At 40.1% G+C, this 25,798-nt stretch overlaps 3 protein-coding genes and 1 pseudogene across 15 annotated transcripts in view; 3 read left to right on the top strand and 1 right to left on the bottom strand.

Annotated features, from left to right (window-relative positions):
- The first annotated feature begins 1,924 nt into the window (after positions 1 to 1,924).
- Positions 1,925 to 3,282, top strand: LOC307014578 (proteasome subunit beta type-3-like; annotated as a pseudogene). The gene is made up of 3 exons (XR_013810569.1): positions 1,925 to 2,168; positions 2,527 to 2,634; positions 2,736 to 3,282. The product of XR_013810569.1 is annotated as a proteasome subunit beta type-3-like (transcript).
- Positions 3,232 to 6,822, bottom strand: LOC307014568 (uncharacterized protein). Of its 2 annotated transcripts, none has more exons than XM_079642554.1 (3): positions 6,700 to 6,822; positions 4,582 to 4,848; positions 3,232 to 4,338 (listed from the first exon to the last, which is right to left on the bottom strand). In XM_079642554.1, exons 1-3 carry the CDS (start codon positions 6,764 to 6,766, stop codon positions 3,926 to 3,928), a joined length of 747 nt encoding a protein of 248 aa, XP_079498680.1. In that variant the 5' UTR covers positions 6,767 to 6,822; the 3' UTR covers positions 3,232 to 3,925. The 2 variants fall into 2 exon arrangements, with proteins under 2 accessions (XP_079498680.1, XP_079498681.1); XM_079642555.1 differs by having other exon boundaries at positions 3,232 to 4,332; positions 6,700 to 6,793.
- A 174-nt stretch (positions 6,823 to 6,996) lies between these two features.
- Positions 6,997 to 25,798, top strand: part of cep44 (centrosomal protein 44) — a 37,122-nt gene continuing 18,320 nt past the window's right edge. For 3 of the 10 annotated variants that reach the window (XM_079642483.1, XM_079642482.1, XM_079642480.1), the window contains exons 1-9: positions 6,997 to 7,265; positions 7,407 to 7,503; positions 8,354 to 8,501; positions 8,697 to 8,834; positions 9,437 to 9,538; positions 10,506 to 10,691; positions 10,918 to 11,118; positions 11,229 to 11,327; positions 12,892 to 12,965. In XM_079642483.1, the coding sequence (XP_079498609.1) occupies positions 7,259 to 7,265; positions 7,407 to 7,503; positions 8,354 to 8,501; positions 8,697 to 8,834; positions 9,437 to 9,538; positions 10,506 to 10,691; positions 10,918 to 11,118; positions 11,229 to 11,327; positions 12,892 to 12,965 (1,052 nt within the window). In that variant the 5' untranslated portion in view covers positions 6,997 to 7,258. Of the gene's footprint in view, positions 7,266 to 7,406; positions 7,504 to 8,353; positions 8,502 to 8,696; positions 8,835 to 9,436; positions 9,539 to 10,505; positions 10,692 to 10,917; positions 11,119 to 11,228; positions 11,328 to 12,887; positions 12,966 to 25,798 lie in introns of all 10 variants that reach the window. The other 7 variants (XM_079642476.1, XM_079642481.1, XM_079642478.1 and 4 more) reach the window with 6 other exon arrangements.
- Positions 13,192 to 17,554, top strand: LOC307014504 (uncharacterized protein). Of its 2 annotated transcripts, XM_079642463.1 has the most exons (7): positions 13,192 to 13,506; positions 14,127 to 14,544; positions 14,780 to 15,403; positions 15,527 to 15,797; positions 15,904 to 16,040; positions 16,167 to 16,370; positions 16,711 to 17,554. In XM_079642463.1, exons 2-7 carry the CDS (start codon positions 14,128 to 14,130, stop codon positions 17,488 to 17,490), a joined length of 2,433 nt encoding a protein of 810 aa, XP_079498589.1. In that variant the 5' UTR covers positions 13,192 to 13,506; position 14,127; the 3' UTR covers positions 17,491 to 17,554. The 2 variants fall into 2 exon arrangements, with proteins under 2 accessions (XP_079498589.1, XP_079498590.1); XM_079642464.1 differs by lacking the exon at positions 14,127 to 14,544.

The following is a 25,798-nucleotide window of genomic DNA, read 5'->3' as shown; positions in this document are numbered from 1 at the left end:
GGACGCCTAGCAGGCTCATAATTATAAGGTTGTGGTCCGTCATATGCATTCGAATATTCATGTTCAACTTCTTCTGTTTCGAAACTAGCATTGAGATCCATGTTTATTAATACGTTACACCGGCCGCTCTCCCCCTTGTGTCCCCCGTGTTACGTCACACGCGTGAGGTCACGTGCCGAGGCTTTTTTATGCGGGAGTGAACATTTCTTACAAAAACGTCGCCAGATGTCACTGTAGTGTATATTTCTGTATATTTTTGGGAAAATCTAGTGTATTCATAATTTTCCTACATATTTATTCACAGGTGTCTTTAACCTGGAAGTTGCTCTTTAAGGTACAGCGCCATTTTCCGAACCATTGATGAATGTTTGTGTGTACACAAAAACGGCAGGCAAAACCGTTTTAAATGTGTGTTTCCTGTATGGCGAATACAGCTGCTTTATTTATGTCTGTATGCAGTTGTTGTGAGTGTGAAGGGAGCAGCTACAGGTTAGCTTAGCCTAATCGATCAGTGCATTACGAAGCCAGTGCTAGACGGTGAACTGTTAACAGGGGGAGACGAGACACGCAGCTCTGCATGATCACCTGATGCTCCGCCCTCTGTTTAGCGAGTTGACCGGACAGCGCAAAAAATGCGTATATGGAGTGTCATGAACGCAAGAAATCCTACCCTTGTGGCGGTGCGCTCATGTGATTGGCTTAGACTGGAGGAGACATCTTATTGGCTATAGATGAGAAAAAATAGCTTGGTTTCAGTCACGTGACTTCTATGATGCGCAAAATTCAAGTGGAGGTCAGGAAGTGAAAACGCAATCATTCATCAACGCAGGAATCATGGAGGACACCGACTATGTCAAACAATTAAATGAACCTGCACGCCGCAGATATCGTGAAGAAATCATAACACACTCACAATGGTAAGAGCACCAGACATTAGATCACATGCCAATGTGTTTTTAGGTAAATAGTCAAATGTAACTAGTATTTAAGGGTAACAGTTACAAGAGATGGCTAAGCTAATGTTGGTAGCCAGCTAGCTTATAGACATCTCCATCCTGCTTAAACTTAGCAAATATTCAATGAAAACATATTTTAAGTTTGGGGTTGCAAGTAACTTCAATCTCACAACTCTAAACGTTTCAATATATTCAATGTTGTAGTTAATTATACAAAACATTTCATTGTGATGGTAGCCGGGGCATAGCTGCAATGCTAAATACTTAGCTTACCTAGCTGCACACGAGCTAACGTTGTGTCTTGTAGGCTAACATAACTGTTACAATCATTCCCCGAATTCACTTTAATGGCATTATGATTCAATAAATCCGGTTCACTTAAAGGGCTGATGTTGCGTTTGGGTCAACATCAGCTAACGTTTGGTTAATTAGACATTGCTAGTTTGGTTAGCTAAAGCTTCAACCTACTACGCTAGTCAGCAATTTGTTAATGTGAGTCCACTGACAGCAGACAACTGCAACAACTTCAACAACCCAGCAACGAGGTTTCACTATACATCATTACATTTAAACATGTATGACTCGGGATAATAAAGACTTTGGTTCAATAATAATGTTCTACAACTACACTTTTTATTTTATCTTACTTTTATTTCTTTTGATCGTTGAAATGATTTTAGATTAACGTTATTTTCCATGTTTACACATTTGGGTGGTTGGAAATAACCCTGAGTCATGTTTTTGGTCCTTAAATGAAATACATAGATTTCAGTCATTTATTTTGAGGACAACATTATTCAGTATCTTATTTGCATGTTGCAAATAATACATATTCTTAGGATATTCTTTACATGTTATGCTGTATAGAAGGGCCTCAACTTAAACTTAATTTTTATTTCAATGAATGTGCTTAAAAATTAGCTTTATGTTTAAATAGTTTGATTTGTCTCTTTAATCAGTTGTTTGATCTATCAATGGTTTAAGCTCTGACTAACTTAACTCTTCTTACGTTTCTCCTTCTTCATCCAGTCTAGTATGTCCTATAACGGAGGGGCCATCATGGCCATGCGAGGGAAGAACTGTGTGGCGATAGCAGCGGACCGGAGGTTTGGCATCCAGGCTCAGATGCTCACCACAGACTTCCAGAAGATCTTCCCTGGGAGATAAGCTGTATATTGGGCTGGCAGGACTGGCCACTGATGTTCAGACAGTGTGAGTGTGTAGACCTCCACCTTGTTCTCTCAAAGTGGCTAAACAGTTGTGAACACCAGGGTACTATGATGACAGGATTGATTTACAACTCTATAAAGCTACAACTCTCAGATCTAGACTAAGTAAGACATCTCATTTAGAGAAAGCCTGGAGTGTCAAGTACAATACTACACCTATAATGTTTATACCAACAACAAAAGTGTTGTAGTTGAATAGTATTACTATGCATTCTAATAAATAGGGGAGAAAACGTTATTAGAAATTCTGCTATCCATAGCTTTGAAATAAGTTAGATTTGTGATGACTGAATTCAATGTAAATATCTGAGGATTGATGGACGTCTTTGCCTTGTGTGTAGATCCCAGAGGCTTAAATTCAGACTGAACCTGTACGAGCTGAAGGAGGGTCGCCAGATCAAGCCCAAGACCTTCATGAGCATGGTGTCCAACCTGTTGTACGAGAAGAGGTGAGTGCACTGAACTTAATATAGACCCATGTCCACATTTAAGCTGCTTACAGTAGGCACAAATACCTGCATAAATTGTAAATATGTCCTGCTCTCATCAGGTTTGGGCCATACTACATCGAGCCTGTGATCGCCGGAATAGATCCAAAAACCTCCGAACCATTCATCTGCTCCTTAGATCTGATTGGCTGCCCCATGGTGACAGAAGACTTTGTTGTGAGCGGAAGTTGTGGTTCTCTCCTTGTTGCATTATTATTTGCACAGTTGCAGCTCTTTAAACTGCATTACAGCACCTTCATATTCACTGAACACACTCACTAGAGGAAGTAGGGCTGTGTGATATATTGCTATTGTAAAAAAGATGTTTACTGAAAAGATTAAATGATACTAAGAAGACTGAATAATACATGGTTTCTTATTTACATTTACAATAACCCTCAATGGCCATACATGGGAGCGTCACCAGACCAATTGTCATCTCTAGAATATTGTTGAATGAATTAAGCCTGAATGTAGATGAAAGTTGTATATTGATTAGGGCTACACAATTTACAACACACAAAAAGATGTTTACTGAAAAGACTTGAACACAAGATGTTTGAACACAAAAAGATGTTTACTGAAAAGATTAAATGATACTGAATAATACATGGTTTCTTATTTACAAGACTACAGCTCCATGACTTTACTCCAATGGGACGACAGACACTGACAGATTAGACAAGGCACAGCAAATAACCCCAATCTTGTCAATTAATGCTAGTGCCTCACCTGGTTTTGTTAGCATGTGCTCTATGGGCACAGCCCTGCTTTGCAGAATCTGATATTTTCTTCTGACTAATCCTATGACTCTTTCGACATGAATACGCACATTAGCTATTTTTCTTGTCTCTTTCACCTCGTATGCTGACAGCTGACTTTTCCCCCTGGTGAATGCAGGCATCTTTAGTGAAGCACAGTAAAATCCCATACTATCGCCAATATCGAACCCACGGTCTGCTAGGACAATATCTCCAGGTAACAGGTTTTTTAGGAGCCCACTCTGTATTGTGATCTGTTTATCACTAACTCTTCCTCCCCAGGCACAAGATATGTAAGTGACATAGCCTTGGGGAGCAACACCAATCAGAAATGTAACAGTATGGTGATGCTTGTAGTTGGACCATGTTTGTGCTCTAGCTAGTAAATTAGAGGGCCTCTCAATAAAAACTTCAAAACAGTCAACAATCACAGCAACTCTACATCCAAAAACCTGTCTGAATCCCATTGGCATTGTAGCTTGAAGTACATGTCACTCTGGCCACTCAATTATAAATTCTGTACTCTGAAGTATGTCAATTAACTTATGCCAAATTCTAGAAGCAGTGGAGAGAGAGATGTTGAACCTGAAAGCCACATCTTTCAGAGGGAGATTTAGTCTCAGCCTCAGCAAAACTAAAATGAACTGTTCAAATTTGGAGAGCACAGACATAGTGCCACAGGTGATGTAGGGCTCGCACAGTTGAAAAACCTGAAGTAAAACTAAGAAGTTGGGGAGGCCGGTGTAAAACGTTGTCTTCTCTTCGTTGTTCTCAAAGGACTCCTGGTTGAACTTTGTGTCCAGTGCCTTTGTCCGAAGATCTCCCAGCTCTGTTGTGTTCTGTCTCAGAACATCCTCCATCCTCTCGATGTCCTCCATCGTTAAATCAGTCTGGCATCCTGCATCTGCATACAATATAGCAGTTGCAAGCATAATTAGTTATTTAAAATAGTCAAATATGAATGTGAATTGTTGTGATGTTATCTTTTTGACAACCTTTTTACACACATGCAAGTTCTCTGTTCCAATTATTGCAGATTCTCAAGTTAGTACTCTATTTTCTAAACCTAAACCTAATTCAAAGTTTGCATTGATTTTCTGACAATCACATTTGTAATATTTAATAATAATGCTGGTGGTTAATTGACCTTGTTGGTCATTTAATATCCCACTGGTGTCCTCTGGTTGTGGGCTGTCAGACGGGGGCTGCGTCGGTTCTGGGCTCTCGGTTGTCTGCAGGAGATCCAACAAAGCCTCTGCACATTCTGATTGTCTTTGTTGGTCTTCCTTGAGCTCCTTCCTCTGCTCTTGTCGAAGAGATGCCTCTGATCTGGGCTTACTTGTTGTGTGGTAACCGAGGCTAACAGTGGGAGCCCAGTCTACCGACTCAACGTCACCCAAAGCGCTAGGGCACCCTAAAAAGTCCCAACAAAGTCCATATTAGACTACAGGTAACTTAAACATGATCAGTATTACTAAGTACATAAGCATTTAACCACAACCCAATAATACATAAGCAAAGCCACAAAAACCGAGTTAGCTAATACCTCCAGAAAAACGCGATTCTGCGATCACAGAATTTACCGCATAATCAGCAAAATGGCGCAGATTTTTAAAAGGCCGCATATTTATCAAAAGGCCGTATAATCCCCGCATTTCTCCACACAAAATTGAGGGGAAAAAAGTTAACTCGTCTTGACGTGACGTCATCAGCTCGCGCATCAAAGAATGTAAACAACACCTTATAGAGTGAACGTGTGGAGCTCACACGATAGAGAAAACACCAAGATGAAAAAATCTAATCCATCTCATTTACCGACGAACATTTCTACTAAAGACCGGGCAAAAAGTGGGGGAAAACTATTCTGCACCCCGTGCAGCTGTGTGTTGGAGCATAAGAGAAAATCGACGGTGACGACCCACTTTGATTCATTCAAACATTCGAAAATGCTTTCTGCTGCTGCGGACAAGAAAGCCAAACAACTCACGTTTAACAAGGCATCAACATCCAAAACCCTTTCGAGGGCTACAAGAAACGAAGTGAGTAGCCTACAAGATTGAAGCTGGTCAGATAACGAACGAGTAAATGAAAACAGAATGAGGTGGAGAAGTGTGTGTGTGTGTGTGTGTGTGTGTGTGTGTGTGTGTGTGTGTGTGTGAGATTAAAATAGCCCAATTGCTTTTACAATAAATAAACATTGAATGTGTTTAATTGAATAGTAAAGGGGTTTAACGTTAGTGGCAGGTTGTGTGTGAGAGAGAATAAATAAGACAGCCCAATATTTTAATTTTTTAAAATTCTTTTCCCCCGCATATTTAGCATATTTCGCAACTTTCCGCATATTTTGCAACTTCCCGCAATTTCACCGCATAAATTCCCATAAAACCCCCGCATGTTTAATCGCATAATCAAGGATTTTAGCCCGCATAATCAAGGAATTTAGCCCGCATAATCAAGGATTTTTGCCCGCGTTTTTCTGGAGGGTCTAATTAGACGACTCTGCTCCTCCCGACCGCAGATGTAGGTTTGAAAGCCATTTTTTCCGGCGTTCTTTGGTTAGCTTCTTAAATTGCTCAGCTTTATGGACGACAACCTTCGGCACTCGGTAAAACCTCTTGTTTTTCTCTCGGCCGGATCGATTCGAACAACCTTAAACTACACAACACACCGGCATTTTCACAATGGTAACAGCAGCTAGATCCTCTGTATAAAAATTACTTCCTGACCTCCAATGGAATTTCGCGCCAAAGGAACGCAGCGGTGTGACGTCAAGTGAAACCAACCTATTACAAGTACGAATCGGGTGAGCGTCAGGGGGGTCTCAAAAAACCCACACACGAATGCACAGCGATCCATGCACAGAAAGCGGTTTGTGTTTGCAGGTTCAGGGGTTTTAAACGGAAAACAAATATGTGTGGATCAAAAATACATATGTAAAACTTTTTTCTGTGTTTGGATTTTATTTACATGTATATGAAACGGAACACATTTGTGTGTGCATTGAAAAACACAAGTGTGGATCCGGAAATACAAGTGTGAATCCTTTTGCGGATCATGAAATACAAGTGTGAATCCATGTGTGTTTGTGTATTATGAGACTGTTCTGAGCCCATACTTGGAAGCCAGTTTCCTCGCGATTGAGAAACGGCCCATGAGTCACTTCAACCTTCAACACACTGTATCCTGCAGGAATATTCAGATTTTACAATGAGTCAGACACATGCATTTTCTATGTAAATCCGCACTGACGATGGGTGTGTCTCACTTCGGTTATTTTTCATTCCCTCGCTCCTCGGGCTCGGTGTCACCGGAAGTTGCTTTGTCTGCGCCATCTTGAGTACCGTCCTTATTTTTGCCGGAGGAACGAAGATCAAGGATCGAGGAACGAGGAGTGATAACGGAGGAGCGATAATCGAGGAACTACCAGACCATCCTCCGGTGAGATCCTCAGACACTCGCCCCGCCCCCTTACTGTGTATCGCTCACTGATTGGACGATGCAGCGCATGCAGTGATCTGTTGCTTCTTGACATGAGAGCAGTTTACCAGCGGAGTGAAGAAAACACATGAAACTCACAGGACTCACTCCTCAGTTTATGTCAAACAAGTATATGGAAACCAAGCAAGTGAGGGACGCAAGGATTCCATTCAACCGAAGTGAGATGCAGCCCATGACAAACTGATAAACTAAACTAAAACTAAAAATCTGAAAGCTGTGTGCGTACAGGTTACGCCAATGACGTCAACGCGTTACAGTACGTGTAAAGACTTGCCGCGCAACAGCCAATCGCATTGGTGCGGGGGATCAACCGGCAAAACAAACTAATGAGTGGTAGGTTACAGCAACCTTTTTAACTACTGTATTTGTTTGCGCATGAAGAAAAGTGTTTGAAATGTTATGCTAAGTATTTAGCAGTTGTATGTCGTCTACTGTGTGTAGACTTTTAGTTTAACGTTTCTCTTTCTCTCGCAGGCAAGATGCTGTCGAATGGAGATGTCAATGCTTGTCTTCGTAAACTGGAAACTCTCCTGCGGACGATAAAGTACCCAGGACATGTGGACTATAATGGGTAACAATACAACTCACACCAGTCTAGCAGAAACCTTTAAAACCGTCATACTGTAACGTTGACGTCTCATCACAAGGTTGTATTAAACGAAGCTAGTTTAAGATCACAACGCTAACGTCAGCATGTCTCCAGCAGCAGTCAGTGAGCAGGGTTTATCTTTCTTATTTTAAAGTTCTTTATTGGAAAAGGCATGTACCAACAACATGGCTTTTGGAGTCTTCAACGAAAACTTTTCTGGTGCATACAGAAGACATCAAAGTAATAAAGTTAAGTACATACAACAAGGGGCTAGTCCTTTTTACATAAACCGTATTTTTCAATCAGGCTTAACAGTTTAATTGAATTTTAGTTTTTCATTAATTTAAGTGCTTTGAAAAAATAAAGAAACTCATTGTGAACTACATCACATTTAGGGTTTGCTTTAATACATTTGGATTTATGGGTATACAATGTACATAGAATAACAATATTATTGACTGAAAAGTTATCTATAGGGTTGTCTAAAATAATTCCATAAATGATAGGGAGCAGGTTTATTACACAGCAAGCAGCAGGAAAATGGGACCCTTCGGCCCCCCACCCTGCTGCTGGCATATGGTACGCTAATATTACACTCCTCGACATTTGACTGTAGAGAATCAGTAAATAATCATTCATGCTCAGGTTTGGTTTCTGCAGGATGTAATTGCCTCTCTGCATTATCACTCCTGTGTGTGATCTTGATGTAAGCACTGACTTTTATGAGCCATCACAACTACTTTGAGCAGTGGACATTAAATATCATATTCTATCTTTCCTTGTACGCACATTTTCTCACCATCTAGCATGTCATTCTTTGGTTCTCCACTAGCCTTTCCAAAGGGGATCCCTCCGCTTTCCTACCTATTGTGAGCTTCACCCTCACCTCCTTCTCTCCACCTTTTGCTAACCAACTGATGGAGGTTGGACTTGAGCTGACTGGCAAAACGGACCTTCGATTCACTGACACTCTTTATAAGGTAGTACATACCCACAATCTTAGCGCCATGTTTTCACAGATGCAGCATTACGTTGTCTTAATTCTTATTTCACATTCATCCTCTATCTTTCAGGGACATTGACTAACATCCCAATACTATACAGGGAATTTTCACTTCACGCTCACAATTGTTATAGGTTGTGTGATCAAATGTAAGAGTGTGATTTGTGTTTAGGTACTGCGAGATATCTTCCACTATAAGCCCATACTGACCAAGCAGCAGTTTCTCCAGTGGGGGTTCTCTGTGAGGAAGATCTCTGTGATCTGTGACATCATTAACTTGGTCCTGCAGAAACACAACCTACTAAAGAAGGTACAGAACCTTTCAATTACTACTTTTTACTCTCACAGATAACATCTGTTTGTACCAGATGCAGTGTTTAAAAAAAAAAAGGCTAAATGTACTTAATACAGCTCTGAAAAAAATTAAGAGACCCCTCCACATTTGTCTTAAATCTCATTCTCTACATGTATGGCAGCCATTCCAATCCAGTGTCTGTTACATTCCAACACAGATACATGTTGTTAGTAGTTATATATTTTTTAAATGTTACTCAAACCTATAAATAGTAAATCCAGAGAAACTGATATTGCTGCAGTGGTCTCTTTATTCTTCCAGAGCAGTATTCCAATCTTAAAAGTACTCACGAATGGGAGGCGTGTGGTGCAGTGGGTTGTGCGTTGGTGTTCGGATCAAGGTTCAAACCCCACTGCAGTCAGCATGTCGTTGTGTCTCTGAGACACTTCACCCCAAATTGCTCCTGTGGGGATTGCCCACAGTATTGAGTATGTAAGTCGCTTTGGATAGAAGCGTCTTAACAAGTGACATGTGATGTAATGGCATGTAATGGCCTTTTCAAAAATAAATTAGTTATTTTGTTTGAATATGAGAAAACATGACTTTTCCAAATGTAGAGACCCGTTAAACATTTCCAGTTGCAGCAGAGAGTCAGATGTCCTCCCTCACACAAGGAAGACAGAGGAGAAGCCCATCCGACCCTGACTGATGCAGACACTGTAAGCATAGTGCAAAGATATCATATTCCAATAACTTGCATTTAGACTCTTAGTGCACTATTTCACTGTTTCACTTTTTAAACTATTTTTATTTTTGTATTTACTATTTACCTGCACTATATTTTTATGTTGATCTTTTTTATTATGTTGCACTGTTGGAGGAGCCAGTGAACTAACATTTTCATCATCATAACTACATTAGCTATGTTCGTATGACAAATAAAACCTTGAACCTTGAGATCTCCACTAAAAATACAAAGGACTGTAAACTATTGATTATTGTTGGCTTCAAGATATCTTGCACCTAACTGTCACTCAACGTGGCCACACCCCTAATAATGCGCAACTTTAAGCCGTAATACAATTCAAATGACTGAGTTAATTCAAAATGTATCCCCTGAACAGTTGCCATGCATGGAGAAATGACCCATAAAGACCCACAATGCTTTTATACCGGGCTATAACATTTGTAAGTTTTGCTTTAAATGTGGGCATTGACACAGACTTCCATTAGCGTCAGCTTCCTGTGGTCATGCGATGAAGTACAGTTTAGCGCTCCACCCGGAAGGTGGCACTTCAGGTTTACCCATAAAACAAACAGCTGTGCATATTCAGTGTGATTGAATAACACACTTTAAAGAGTCGTGCTGCAGCTGGCTTTCTTTAGAAAACAGATACCTAAGGCAAAAGATGACCTAATACAAAACAACTTTAAACAGTATGGAGACAGATGTGAGGGCCTTCAATGTGCTCTTCAGATTGTGTTTTTGTACCAAGAAGCCATATCATTTGAGATGGTAACTTGCATTGGACACAACCTTTAAACCCTCTAATATACTAATATTAGTGACATGCACTTATAAATAAAAGTATTTGATACTTGCTGCTAAGGAAACTGTGATGATTAGGAGTTTACTTAAGGGAATCTCTCTTTAGTTGAATGCCATTGGGTTTTGATGTGTTTCAGATGTCCAAGAAGCCAGTGGTTGAGAATCACATGGGAAACTGCTCCATTTCCCCCACAAACTCCTCCCATGCAGAAGCATTCTCCTCCCATATTGTGACTCATATTTCTCATAATGAAGTGCACTCGTCCACTTCTCCTAGAGAGGGAGAGCTGGCAGGACAGGGTGTGGACAACAATCACCTCTATGTAAGCATCTGCTGAAGCAGTGTGAAGACTTAGCTAGAGCTTGTCGAAGGCGTTAACTGCCATTTGCAAATAGAAACTTTCTTTTTATCCCCTAAAAAATATATATAGAGTTTATCTGTATATTTTGATTTACTCAATTAAAGAAATATCTATTAAACAACCGCATTTGTCTTTTGCTAACACATGCAACATGAAATGTAATGTAACTGTTATCTTTGTCTTTCAGTCTTCAGAAGTAGAGGGGAGGCTGTCCGCACTGGAAGCTCACCTAGGGAGTGTGGTGTGTGTGCTGGACCGGCTCAGTGTGCTGGAGGAACGCATGGAGGAACTCATGGAGGAACGCATGGAGCAACGCATGGAGCAACGCATGGAGCAACGCATGGAGCAACGCATGGAGCAACGTGACCAACACAGAAACATAGACAAGGTCTATTTCTGTTACATATTCATCCCTTTGTTGTATATGTTTCCTTTACAGGACAGACAGCACAGTAATACAACATTACTGTTGCATCCACCTTTTCCATGTTCTTTCAGGATGAAGAACAGGTCATCACGATATCCAGAGGGACCTGGGAAAATCTGATGAGCAGATTACTGTTAGTGGAAACTAAAGTAAATCTGAACAATATACAGGTAGTGTACATGCTGTGACATTTTATTTTTATTCCATCACAATTTAGAAGGGAGCCTATGAATTTCATGTTTCTGCTATTGTGTTAATCTAATCAGGCATCTTCACATTACAATTGTGAAGATGTAACATCTATGCTAATCTGAGGAAGTAGTCTAGTTGCCAGCATAGTGAACCGGAGATGTTGAGTGCCCCAACGTTTTATGTTAGAAATGTATTGTACGGCAGCACATAGAAACTGCTGGATAGTAACTTGCATATGTTGGGGAATTGGCACAATCAGCATAAATTGTGTTAATTAGCACTAATGGCATTATAGCCTAACGGCCCGTCCACACATAGGCATGAAAAAAATCTTGATGCTGGGCGTGTCTGAAGCTTGGCAATTTTTGCGACCAACAACCAATCACATGAATCTCCCGCCCCCGACATACAAAGCAATAGCAATGTTAAAACGAAGTAAACTGGATATAAACTCCCCAAACAGGCGAAAACCTACCAGTTTCACCCACTGTCTCTGCCACCTCCCTCCATGCCTGGTTCCTCCGGTTTGTATCCCGGTAAATAGTTCTGGTCGTAAAGAACCGGGTGATTTGCTACCGTAATTTCTCGTTTGGAATATGAGGAAATGAACTGCGGTCTGGCTCTCCCAGCTTGCATGCGGTTTGATTGGCTAGCGCTTGTACTGGCGGGATTTGCATAAACGGGATTTGATTGGCTGATGCCAGCTTCGAAAGCATTGGGAGCATCAAAAGTTGAACATTGCTCAACTTTTGATGCTCACGATGCTTGCAAAGCCATGCCATGCTCCCCACAATGCACTTCGGCGAAGATTAAAAATCTTCTACGTCACCCCATTTAAGTGAATGGGCGAAGCTTTGAAAGATTTTTTTCATGCCTGTGTGTGGACGGGCCGTAAGAGGATAATAGTTTAAAAATGGCCTAGCCGATTGGCCAGTTTTAGAGTGGTTTTGGGCCTGCTCAGTCAATTTCTGACATTTTCAGGATACATTTTTTTTGTTTTAACCAGAAAGTGTGTATTTTGAAATGTGTACTCCATGGGCTGATTTAACCTACCATGAGGAGTGTTGTGACCATTGGATATAGAGAGCACAAGATGAAAAGGAGTACCTCTACTGTGGACAATTTTTGTTTTCAAATAAATAGGCAGACTGTCCAATCCAAATGATCCAGAGAATCTCCCAAATCGCACCAAAATTAATCGAAATCAGGCCACCAAGTACAAATATGTCCACTTTCTGGTAATACTGCCATTTTTTTTTTTTTAAACCTTACAAATGTCAGAAATGGACTCAAATTCATGTAACTTCCACTCTAAATGTGAATCTAGTGTCAGTTCAGCTTCATGTTGGTGTGCTAGGAATGTTGCTGTTAAGTTGCAGTAACATCAGTTAGAAGTGGGAAACTCTTTGCTAAGTCAAACTACAGCCCTCACAGTGACTAAATGTGATTATCTTGCAGTCAGCACTAAGCCAGTTTTCCATGAATCTTTAATAAGCACAATTAAAACTGACCACTGCTTTCTCGCCTCTATGTCTCAGTTAGGTGTCCCGCCGCAGTGTCCATCCTGTCCATGTGCATCTAACTACTCATCCAGCTCCATGTCTGATGCTTCAAAGGTGAGACAGAACAAACATCCTCCTCTCTGTCACTATGTATAAACACATTTCTGTTGCGACTCTGTAAACGGCTTTGGATATTAACTTAATGATGTTTTAGATTTCAGTACTGGGTTGCATTATCATACATGCAAATTAGTCGCTTTTCGGCGCCTCCCGCTTTTTTAACGCTGATTTGGGTGACTTGTGTAATTCGTGGAGAACCGAAGAGTTTTTGTTTGGGGGGGGGGGGGGGGGGTCTGACTCATGGACTGACGGACAACTTCTCTCTTCAAAACATAGACTTTACTTGGGCGGGCCGCCCACGTATAGCCTATTAACGGCCGCCAAAGTATATTTTTGTATCCATCCGCGAGCATGACTAGTGGACAAATGATCCCTCGCTCTACGCCTCCTGTACCTGTTCGCTCTGCTATCGCGTGAAGGGTCTGCTTGCTAACAAGCAACCAACAGAAGACAAACAGGAGTCACATGTTGTTGCACATCAGTCATGCGCAAATGACTCGCACTTCTGCACCAGTCAGTTGCGCAAGCACCGCATGTAAGTACATTTTTCTGTTGGCTGTTATAACATCATTAGCTCTAAAGTGCATGTATGTTATGTATTTTTACCATAGACTATATATAAATGGTATTTTTTGTATAATACAATTGTATTGCATCAGCTAATTGTATTGCGTCAGCTAAATGAAATGTAATGTATTGTAGGCTATATAAGCTTTATTTGTACCTAAAGGTGATCGGCCCTCCGATTAAATCGGCAATTTCACTCCAAATGACTCCATTAATTATTAAGGTACAATTCCAAACGTGTACACCCTTTTAATTTTAATTTGGCAAATACTCCGTAAGCTCAATAATAACATATAAGAGCGATCAACGCGCTAAAATAAATTAGCATTACGCACGCGGTAATTTTATACTTGAACTATATTTCTGTCAAACTGATCAACATAAACGACATGAGCTTAATACTTAGTCATATTTTTCCTGTGCACTGTGGAAATGAACACATGACTGCTGTGTAGTTTACTAGTTTGGTATTGAAGTAGCCATATCTGATATTGAATAAGATTTAGAGGCCTAGCCATGAGTCTAATGAGTGTTTAATAATGGGGACACTTAACCTTAGTGCCAACTCTAATTTGCATTCATTTTCAGAATGAAAGATCTTGAGGAAAGTGATGCACTTGTTGTGAAAAAGCTGGATGCAGGTTGCAAATCCAGCTGGAAGTGGTCATGGCTAAAGCTAGATGTCACAATTGAGGTGAAGTCAGTCAAACACACATTCCCACTGTCAGACTTTTTCAAAAAAGTTGACAAAAAAGGATGTGCTAGATGCACTCTGTGCACAAAAGAAATTAATTATGGCAGCAGGGGCGTGCATGGCCTGTTGGCACACTGTCAGACAGAAATTCACAAACATAAAGTGACCACAATCACAGAAACACAAAGTGTTGCACAGCTCCTCAGAAAGAGCCCATTCCCAGCAACCCCCAAAGCAGCAGCTGACAAGATCAGGGAAAGGATAGCGCCTACACTACCAGTACCTATGTGTGATCGCATATCCAATGCAGAGGTAGTGTGTGTGTGTGTGTGTGTGTGTGTGTGTGTGTGTGTGTGTGTGTGTGTGTGGAGAGAAGAGTAGCCAAGCCAACACAACTGTCCTAATGCTTTTGTGCAATGTTGGGGGAGCTTTTTGTTTTAGAGCAAATGCTAAGTTAAAGGTGCTGTCAGTAGGAAGGTTCGTTGTAGCTAAATTAGATTTGTTTTCCTGAAATGAGTAATCTCATATATTTTAATCTGTTTTCTAGGCAATGGTCCTGGCTGTTATTGCTGAACATTCCCTACCTCTCTCAACTGCACCTGTCCTAGTTGAACTGAGTCAACAACTGGCTGCAGACAAAATAGCACTTAGTAGGATGAAACTGTCACGAACCGCTGCCTCTTACAAGATGGTGCATGGTCTGGGCCACACATTCTCTGAGAGAACGCTCTCCAACTTAAGGAAGTATCCCTTTTCTCTTAATGTAGATGAGAGTACATCTAGCAGTAATAAAAAGGTGCTTGCAATGCTTGTGAGCTACTTTGACCAAGAGCTGAAGGATGTTGTGGTGGAACATTTGGGTTCTCTGGAAGTTGTTAAAGTCAATGCTGCCAGCTTGGAGGAGCTCATCTGCAACTTCTTTAAGGAAAAAGATATTCCCTGGTCAAACCTGGTCAGCATAATGTTAGACTCATGCAATGTGATGCGAGGCAGCAAGTCAGGACTGGAGACAAGAATTAGACAGAACCATTGTAAAACGCTTCTTGATGTTGATGGTGATTCATGTCACCATGTGCACAATGCTGCAAAGAAGTTTGCAGAGCCCTTTGAGAACTACTTGGAGCAGCTGTTTACAGATCTCCATACTGACCACCTGTGGGCATCAGATCAGGTAACTGAATGTCAATTTTGATTTTAGCTTAAGTGATAGATTGAGTTTGTCCCCGTGTTTACTCTAATGTTTTGAGTTGTGTGACACTTAGTCTTGTAAAATGACTTATGTCTTTATTTGCAGATCATGTACCTGAAAGAAATCGCTGAATACATGGACATACCTGCTACAAATCCCAGGAGGTTTGTCTCCCACCGTTGGTTGTCTGCGTATGACGTTGGGATGCAAACAAAAAGACTGCTGCCTGTGTACAAGGTCCTGTACTATGGTTTCATGGGGAAAGAGGACAAAGCTCTCTACCAGGATCCATTGCAGAAGCTATATGAAGACTACCATGTCAGCGAGAAAGCACAGCGAAGGATCACATTTGTGCACCAAGACCTCAGTAAGAAAGGTATGTATATTAGTTTAAACAAGGAACTCAAATTGTGAATGTCCTGTTTCTGAGAAAGTTATTAATACTATAATAAAATGTGTTATCTTTGTTTTTCTTTTGGTAGGTATGACTGAATTGGGGAAGAAGAGGAAGAGCCGAGTGGTAAAGAAGATCTGGTTTGAGATCCAAAAAGTGGACCTGCATCTCAGTGTGTACCTCAGTGTACTGCCAATACTAAAAGAGTATGTGATGGTTTTCCAGGTGAGTGTTTTTTTGTATATACAGTGTATATAACACACACCATATAGAAATAACATGCATATTGCAATTTTATAAACAAAAGATGGTTCAGTATTTACTGAAACGTGCCCTTTCTGTGCATTTAAGGAAAGTCAAACCTTGGTCCACAAGCTGCATGACAAGCAGCTTCAAGTGTTTGTCAACTTCCTGGCTTGCTTTATCAAACCAGAGCATCTGAAGATTTCGCCCAAAGCATTGACAGAATTGGACTTGGCCAACCAGACACTTTATTCCCAGCCCTATATTGGTAAAGTGGCAGAAAACCTGGAAGCAGCCCGTCGAAAACACCCGGTTAGTGTGTGAAATAGATTAGTTAGTATTTAGGTAATGTTATATTAAAGTAAAAAAGAGTCCTGGTGGAAAGAGGCCAGGTTAACCCAAAGGCAGCACACCTCTTACTATTTCACATACATTTGAATATTATTCTTACACCAAATCTCGGGTTTTACCATAGTCATTTTTGTATGAATAATTGTTGCATGCCTTATTTAAACATTGTTTTGCTTGATGTTGACTAGTGCAGGCCATCATTTCACTGATAGCTTTAGTATTGAGAAACGTAGCACTGTGCTGCATGAAACTTAGGATATTCATCAAAGTGTTTTTTGTTTTTGTTTTGTATTTGTGTTAGGATTTCTTTGAAAAGGTGACCAAGGCATATGTGACTTGTGGCAAGTACATGCAGGTCAAATTGCCACTTAAAAGTAAGACCCTACAAGCCTTGTCCTCTATTGATCCTGTTGTGAGGGGCCATTCAGAAGCAGGGACTCAACTGATGAAGCTGGCAAGAATCTTGCAACACCTAGTTCCTCCAGAGAGTGACATCACCCAGGAAATAATCAGATACAACGTTGACTTAACACTGGCACAGTATCACGAGGGAGACAACATGGTCATGTGGTGGGCTCATGTTATGAGCACAGGGAAATATCCAGCTCTCAGTGGGGTTATCAGAGGTGCTCTTTCTATCTTCCATGGGCCCATGGTGGAGTCCTCATTTAACTTAATGGGAGATATTCTTGACCCTAAAAGCTCAAGAATGAACATTGCCACGCTCGATGCAATTCAGACAGCAAAGTATGCCATGAAGTCTAGGGGCATGACTGCCACCATGATGTTTAAGAGAGAAGACGAAAAGTTTGGACCAGTTGACAGAACACTGTGCCGCAACATGAGGTCTGCTGCAAGAAGGGATAAAGCACAGAGAGAGGAGAGGCTTATGGAGAAAGGGAGGAGACAGGTGGAGTATGGCTTCAAGAAAACATGTGCAAGTTCCCAAGAGAGCAAGAGGACAGCACAGCAAGAGGAGAAAGAAGCAAGGTTGAGACATGCAGCTAAGCAACGGAATGCTGCTAGACGTAAAGCAGTAGAAACACTTGTGCAAGCAAAGAAGAAGAAGAAAAACCCTTAAAGTCAAAAGTGTATAATATCTACCTGTAAATAATAATAATAAAAACCCTTGATTTATAACTTAACATCTATGTCTCCTCTTGATCTGAGTATATTATAAAGAATAGCCAGTTAATTGAAGCATTATACAGTTCTGTTTTATATGAGTGTTGAGAGATGTATCCATACATCTCTTAATTTTGCCCTCAAAGTGCACCAGATTGATGCATTTAACTTCAATTTAAAGAAAAAAATCTTCCCGGGGGAGCATGCCCCCGGACCCCCCTAGAGGAGGTGAGGTCCCCCCACAAATAAACAGGTTCATATGGATAGGATACTAGATAAGTTTGCACTCTCATTGTATATAATGATAATAGATATGTTTCATTGCGGAGGACCCCCTGTTTTGTGTGTCCCCCACTTCTTAAACCAAAGTTACGCCCTCGATAATATCTACCTGTAAATAATAATAGTAAAACCCCTTGATTTATAACTTAACATCTCTGTCTCCTACTGATCTGAGTATATTATAAAGAATAGCCAGTTAATTGAAGCATTATAGCACAGGCCTTTGTCAGACGGTATATTACGCTGTTTTTTTTCTGCTTCGAATAGTTCTCTCTTTTTTCACCATACCTGTGTTTGCATCCCTGATTATACTGTATTGTGTTGTTCACAGTGTTAGTTTGTCCATTTGTGCCTTTCTTTTCTATTAACATGCTCCCTCTTGGCCACGATATTTAATAATAATAATACGTTTATTTTGTATAGCACCTTTCAAGGAAATAGAATTCACAAAGTGCTTCACAAGAAAGAACAAAAGTTCAAATGAAGACCACAGAAACATGAATGTAGTGACCACATACCAACATAAAAACATAAAACAGACCTGAGACCTGTACTTCGAAGCTGGTTCAACCTAACCTGGATATGTTTGAGTTAGCCGGTTGGCCTAATCCAAAACATACGCACTCTCGCTAAACTTTACTACGACGCGGGTTATCAAGTGGATCGCTCAAGCCAGCCGTGTCCTATCTAGTTAGGTGCGCGTTCCCATGAGAGGGGTGGTATTTGGAGCATTCGACCAATCACAAACATGGACAAGCGTACTGACAGCACAGCGTCATACTTCCTGAATGAAAAGTCAACTATAATATTAGACATATGAAGAAGTTAAACTTTAAACATCCATGACTTAAACACTTTATCCAGGATATAAGCCACATAGCTGCACCTGCAAGGTGAATACAGCTGGTAAAAGAAAAAGTGTTTGAATGCGTACATTAACAGGTTTATGATATCACTGCCCCGTCTAAAACACGAGTGGATCTGACTTTAATTACATTTGACTCGAGTGTTTCGTCAACTTAATGTGTTGCTTAAAATAATACTTCTGCATACAGTAGGCCTATGTGACACTGTGAGTGTTGCACGGCCAGAAACGGCTCACATAAGGAAATATATGATACATTATGATGTGATATGCCGCGGACTGTACTTAATGTTACTCTGATCCGGTTACTTATGTTGTGGCAGATATTTCAGTAAGCTTTCTTTATGCTAATGTTATAATAGTCAGTGTTGTAGCCAATTGGATGTATTTTAATATTTGTATATGAAGGTGCTGTGATACTACTGAATTGACCTGGGCATAGGCGGGGACTCAGCCAATTTCAGGGTACAGCCTATTATTTGGGGAGGACACATGTGCACAGCATTAGGGATTGGGAATCACCAGAGGGAAGCCACACAGTTTTTCAACCGTGCGTGTTTTCGCTTATTTTCTGTATTTTCTGTTTGTTTTGAGTTAATTTCGGTTTATTTCTTTATCACAGTTAGTTGTTTAGTTATCAGTTAAACACCCAGCTCTTGTTTTGCTGTCATCATCCTGCAATCCAAATAAACATCTTAAATGCACTCAAAGAGAAGACCTGATTTGCTGTCAACACCACGCGTCTGGAAAAGCTTCACACCATATCCCTCACTGGCAAATATTTGTTGTTCGGTTGCCTTTACATTTGTTGAAAAACTTGCTTCCAAAGACGGATGGACATAGGAGGACAGTGTTGTATTCATTGACTTTTCCCGACTTAAATCCACGTTACGCACCCGCAAGTGGAACGGGGACGGACCAAACATCAAAGTCACGGTAGGAGTATTTATGAATGAATAAAAGGTTGCGGAGGAGAGTGGCCTTCACGCAACGGGATACAGGCAAATCCCATAAAGTAATTCTAAACAAAGCCTCCGTGGATAGCTAAATAATGGCCATGAGTAACGAGGAAAATCAGGAAATGAACGCTGCTGTCAATCAAACTGAAAAGGAGGATGGGCTTGGTAAAAGGACAGCTAAACTCACATATAAAGCAGCGGAAGCAAAGATATTATCTATACAAAAGGACAGGAATTCTGGGATAGAGCAATTGTGTAAAATGGCAAAGGAATTGGAACAAATTATGATTTCAAATGGAAATGTTTCTGACATGCAAATCAAACATGAAATGTTGTGGAAACTGTCTGGGGAAACTACAAGGTTGCATGAGTCCTTAAAAACTTTGTTGCCTGAGGATGAAATGTTTAAACAAACGGAATGGTTTCAAAATCAAATGCACAATGTTAAAGGAGTAATACACAAATAGGAAAAATGGGTCCACGCAAACAGGGAGAAATGCATACAGGTTGTGGATGATGAAATCGATGATGTGACAAATAATGCAAATGAGGTTGTGGATAACAGTGGCTCAAATGAAAATGATGTGTTACATGCAAATGAGGAGCTGGATAATATTGGGCCAAATGACAGTATTTCTAACATTGGTGACAAAACAAATGTGTCAGGTGGAAGCTCTTGCCATTCAAGGTCCTCAAGGTCAACAACGTGCTCTGCACGTATCAAGGCAGAGGCTGAAAGGGCTGCACTCCTGGCTTTGGAGGCTGCTCTCAAGGAAAAGCATGAGCTGGAAGCTCAAGAGGCTCAAATTAGGAAGAAAAGGGAATTGCTTGAAGTGCAAAATCCGATTGCTGCGCAGACAGCAAAAGTCACAGTACTCAGAAACAGAGGGTCTGACATAGGAGTCACAAATGGAACAAATTCATATGTGTCAAAACACAAGTCTGCTCTCAAACCCTCTGCTGTGCCATTTGTTCCACAAACTTCAAGTTGTACCGTCAATCATCCACCAACAGGAAGCACTAAAACTGCTATGTCAATGAAAGCACAATTATTGGAGCCAAAATGTCAATACAATCATCCACCAACAGGAGGCAGTAAAACTACAAAACCCACTCAATCACATCAAAATCCATACAACCAGTACAATCCACCAACAGGAGCTGCTAAAGCTGCAATGCCATTACAGTCTCAGCAGCTACAGGATCCATACAACCAGTTCAATAGTGCAGCTACAATGCCAAGTGGAACAGGGGCACGGCGCAAAGAAACCATTTCACAAGGAACCAGATCAAAAACGTATGCTTCAAAGCCCATCCCAAGCATGCCTCAAAGGTCTTTGCAGTCATATCCCAGTGCATATACACAGCAGCAATGTATCCAAGTCGATGAGGACCAAGGCAGAATGCCTCAAAGATCTCGTCAGTCATATCCAACTGCACAGCCATCACAGCAATCAAACCAAAACAGTGAGGAACCGGACCTTGATACTTTAAAGGGAGAACTTGACTCATGTTGTCAGAAGCTCGGTGATATGGAGGAGGGGATAACCGACATGGATTGTAGGGTTGCTATACTCGAAACCGCAAATGGAAATCGAATGAAGGAAAACAAAGAGTTCAAAGACAAAATAGAGAGGATGGAGATTCAAAGCAGAAAGTTTAATCTACGTGTTATTGGACTGAAAACGGACATTGAGAAGAGCGATCCCATTGCCTTTGTGTCAAACTTTTTAAAGGAGGTGTTCGGAAGTGAGCTCTCATGTGAACCGGCAGTCGAGATTGCATACAGGATTGGGCAGGGGACTGATTTGAGACCCAGACCTATGATTGTCACTATGCAGAGATATCAAGCTAAGGAAGCTATCTTGAAGCTGGCAAGAAGCAAGGGAGAGATTATTTCCCGTGACATGCGAGTGAAGATATTTCCTGATATTACTCCGGATATTACCAGGAAGAGAGCCCTATTCAATGACGTCAGGATGAAGCTGCGCAAGGCTGAGGTGAGGCATGGACTATTGTTCCCCGCAACGCTCATCGTAACCTTCAATGGACAAACCAAACTTTATCGGGACTGTAGTGAAGCAGAGCATGTCTATAAAACAGTGATGAGCCCGGTTTCAGTTCAAACCAGAAATGAAGGTGGGAAATGACTGATTGACATGACCTGATAGATGGTATGATTATACATATAGGAGAAGAAATTAATTGTATTATGAAAATGGAAATTGTTGCAGTTTTGGTGATTTCAACAATTGTTTTATTTTCTTGTTGGCCAATATTCACTGGTCTGAGTTGTCTACTCATTTATTTGAAGTTATTTACTTCATCATCTGCGAGTATGAATTTATGTTTATTAGATTTTGAATAGAGACAAATTTCAACTTGTCTCTATTGTTGTTCATTCCTCCTAAAATGTAATTTTGATGTATTGATTAGATCTAGTGTTGCGAGACATTACCATGAATCTATTTCATACTATTATTTAAAAAATGTTTGGGAGCTACCGGGAGGCTCGTCTAATTGAGCGAGTTTGTATGCACATGTATTGCAATCTATTTGCAGATAAATGTTGGGTTATCTATGTCATTTATACAGGATGTTCAAAAGATATATTGGAAACATGTTTTTGAGAGTCGATCCGGATGATGCTCTTGATGTCTTTAATTTGTTATTTATGCAGGTGATTGATAAACATGCTCCACTTAGAAAACAAACTGTAAGGAACTTTAGGGCACCCTGGTTAGATGAGGAATTAAGGGATCTAATGAAACAAAGAGATGATGCAAAAAATGTAGCTCTCTCATCAAGTTATGAGTCAGATGGGCAAATTTATAGAAGGTTAAGGAATTATGTTACAGCATTAAATAAAAAGAAAAAACAGTTATATATTGTTATATAATAAAATTAAAGAGATAAAGGATGACAAGAAAAAACTGTGGACTTTAGTGAATGGCATCGTGGGCCGTAAGCCAACATCCACCTCAACATATCTTGAGGTGGAAGGGACATTTTTGACAAAACCAGTACACATTGCTAATCATCTGAATGAATATTTTCTTGATAAAGTAAAACATTTGAGGAGAAATATGAATCAAACTATAAATAGTAACTCCACATTTCTAATAAAGGATTTAATTATGAAAAATAAGAAGTGTACATTTAAAATAGAAAAAGTGACAATTACAGATGTTGAATGTCTACTAGGTAAATGTAATGATAAACCACCAGGAGTGGATAATTTAGTTGGTACATTTCTTAGATATGTTGCTAATTTTGTTGCAGAGCCTATCTATCACATTATAAATTCGAGTATTGATAAATGTATTTGCCCACAGGCATGGAAAATAGCAAGAATTATTCCACTTGCAAATAATCCAGCTGGACCATTTTCTGGTACAAATAGCCGTCCAATAAGTTTATTACCAGCATTAGCAAAGATAATGGAGAGAATAATTTTCAATCAAATACAAAAATACTTTGAAGGTAACAAACTTAATACTGTGTATCAACATGCTTACAGAACTGGCCATTCCACATGCACCGCTTTAACACAAATGACCGATGACTGGAAGGGCGAACTAGATAATAGGAAGTTAGTGGGTGCAGTACTACTTGATTTTAGTTCTGCTTTTGATGTCATTGACCATTCTTTGTTGTTACACAGGCTGGAACAATATGGTTTTAATTTTGAAACACTGATGTGGTTAGAAAGTTACCTGACAAATCGAAGTCAAACTGTTTTTTTTAATGGCAGTCTCTCAAAGATGAAAACAGTCACTTGTGGAGTACCTCAGGGTAGTTGTTTGGGACCACTTTTATTTTCTATTTTTTTTACAAATGACCTACCATTAGTGTTAGAAAAAGCTAAAATTGTAATGTATGCAGATGACTCAACAATATATTATGCAGCATCAACTACAAGAGAGTTGACAAATGTTATGAATAAAGATCTACTACTGATATCAGAGTGGGTCATAAATAATAAGTTGGTACTTAATGCGGGAAAAACAAAATCGTTATTAATAGGATTAAATCATCAGTTAAAAGGTGAACCAAAATTGCAACTACATTTAAACCATATTGAAATTGAACAGGTAAAGGAGACAAAATTGCTAGGTATAACCCTGGATCATAAATTATCTTGGTCTAAACAAATAGATAATGTTGTATGTAAAATGGGAAGGGGTGTTTGAGTTGTAAAAATAATTGTAAAATATTTGCCTATGGATGTCAGTAGACACGTTTTGGATGCTTTGGTTCTGTCGCAGCTTGATTATTGTGTGGTTATATGGTCTAGTGCTGCTGGAAAAGATTTAAACAAACTACAAGTAGCACAAAATAAGGCAGCACGATGTGCACTGCAGTGGTCCTACAGAACCAGAGTCACTGAAATGCTGGAGACATTGAAATGGTTAACTGTCAGACAGAGGTCAACTTATATTTTATTACATTTTGTCAGAAATATTACAGTGACTCAGTCACCAGATATATTATCACAAAGATTTATAGCGCAATATGCACAACCTAACTATCAAACACGACATACAATTGAAGGAAGGTTTGTATTACCCAAATCTAAATCAAATATGGGACAGAAAACAGTCATGTACAGAGCCATGATCAGCTGGAACTCTTTACCGGTCCACATCATTCAGGAACATTCTCAAGTACATTTCAAAAGGTTGCTAAAAAGATATTTAAGTATTATAAAGTAAATTTGAACTGTGCCTGTAGCTATGTATGCATATATTATGATGTAAACTTATTTGTATTTACTTTTGTTTGGCCTTAGGATGACGATAATTGGATGACCATTTTAGTTTTCATTTAATTTCACTGTAAATTGCATGCAATTATGAGCTGTTTTGTTTTAATTTTGTTGTATGTATGTTTATGTATGTTTTGAGTGTGTGAGGACCCCAGGAAGAATAGCCAATGCTCATGCTAGTGCTAATGGGGATCCTAATAAAGGCAAAGACACTTGGATGGGCACCACTGAAGTCAGAGGACATCAAAGCCTTACAAGCATTTTCACTATTCCTACGCGTCTGCTGTAACGCTATGGAGGACATAAGCTACATGTCAGAAATGAATATGCCATCCAACATACGTGCTATAATCATGAAGTTACCCTACAAACTGAGGGAAAAATGGAGAAACATTGCTTTTGAACATCAGGAGAGACGGCATCGTCAAGCAGGTTTCAGTGACTTGGTCAATTTTATTGAGAGACAAGTGTCTATTGCATCTGACCCACTGTATGGAGACATTCAAGACACAGTTGTCTCATTCTCAAAATTCAAAGTTGGAAATAAAGTGTCACAGGAGTAAGGAAGCAGTTTCGCTACATCTGTGGCAGCTGTTAACTCTGAAACTCAAAAGGAGAAATACTTACCTGATAAGTCAACAAAGGGACCTTGTCTGCTGTGTGAAGAGGGCCACAGATTGGAAGTGTGCCCCAAGATGGAAAAGAAGCAGCATCGGGATAAAATTGATTTCCTAAAAAAGAAAGGTGCTTGTTTTGGATGTCAATCAGTTGGACACATGAGTAAAGATTGTCACAGTCGGCTGTCTTGTAAGTTGTGTAACCTGAAACATCCTAGCATTCTCCATATCCATGCAAAGGAATGGAAAGAAATCAAATCAAAGGACACACAGCAAGAAACAACATGGATGAGTCAAGCCACTACTCCCAAGACATGTGGCCATATAGGAGCCGGAGCACAGGATTGCGTCTTGTCAATTGTGCCTGTAAAGATCAAGGCAAAGAAAGGCAGCACAATTCTAAAGACCTATGCATTTCTAGATCCCGGCAGCTCATCTACTTTCTGCTCTGAGCAACTGATAAGGAAGCTAAAGGTGAGAGAAAGGAACACTAAGTTCCTGATGAAAACAATGAATAAAGAAAGCTTTGTCAACAGTCACGTCATCTCAGGACTAGAGGTAGCTGCACTCAATGGTAACATCTATATTGAGTTGCCTGATGTGTACACCCAACGCAAGATGCCTGTGACTCGTAATAACATCCCACAACAGGAAGACTTGTATGCTTGGCCATACTTGGACTCTGTGGAAATTCCTGCTATCGATGCTGATGTGGGGCTGTTAATTGGAACTAACTCTCCAGAAGTAATGGAGCCACGGGAAGTGATAAACAG

Source organism: Notothenia rossii (genome assembly GCF_949606895.1).
Source record: "Notothenia rossii genome assembly, chromosome: 1".
Lineage (NCBI taxonomy): Eukaryota > Metazoa > Chordata > Actinopteri > Perciformes > Nototheniidae > Notothenia > Notothenia rossii.
Note: the sequence above shows the minus strand (reverse complement) of the source record. Positions and strands in the feature narration are given on the sequence as shown.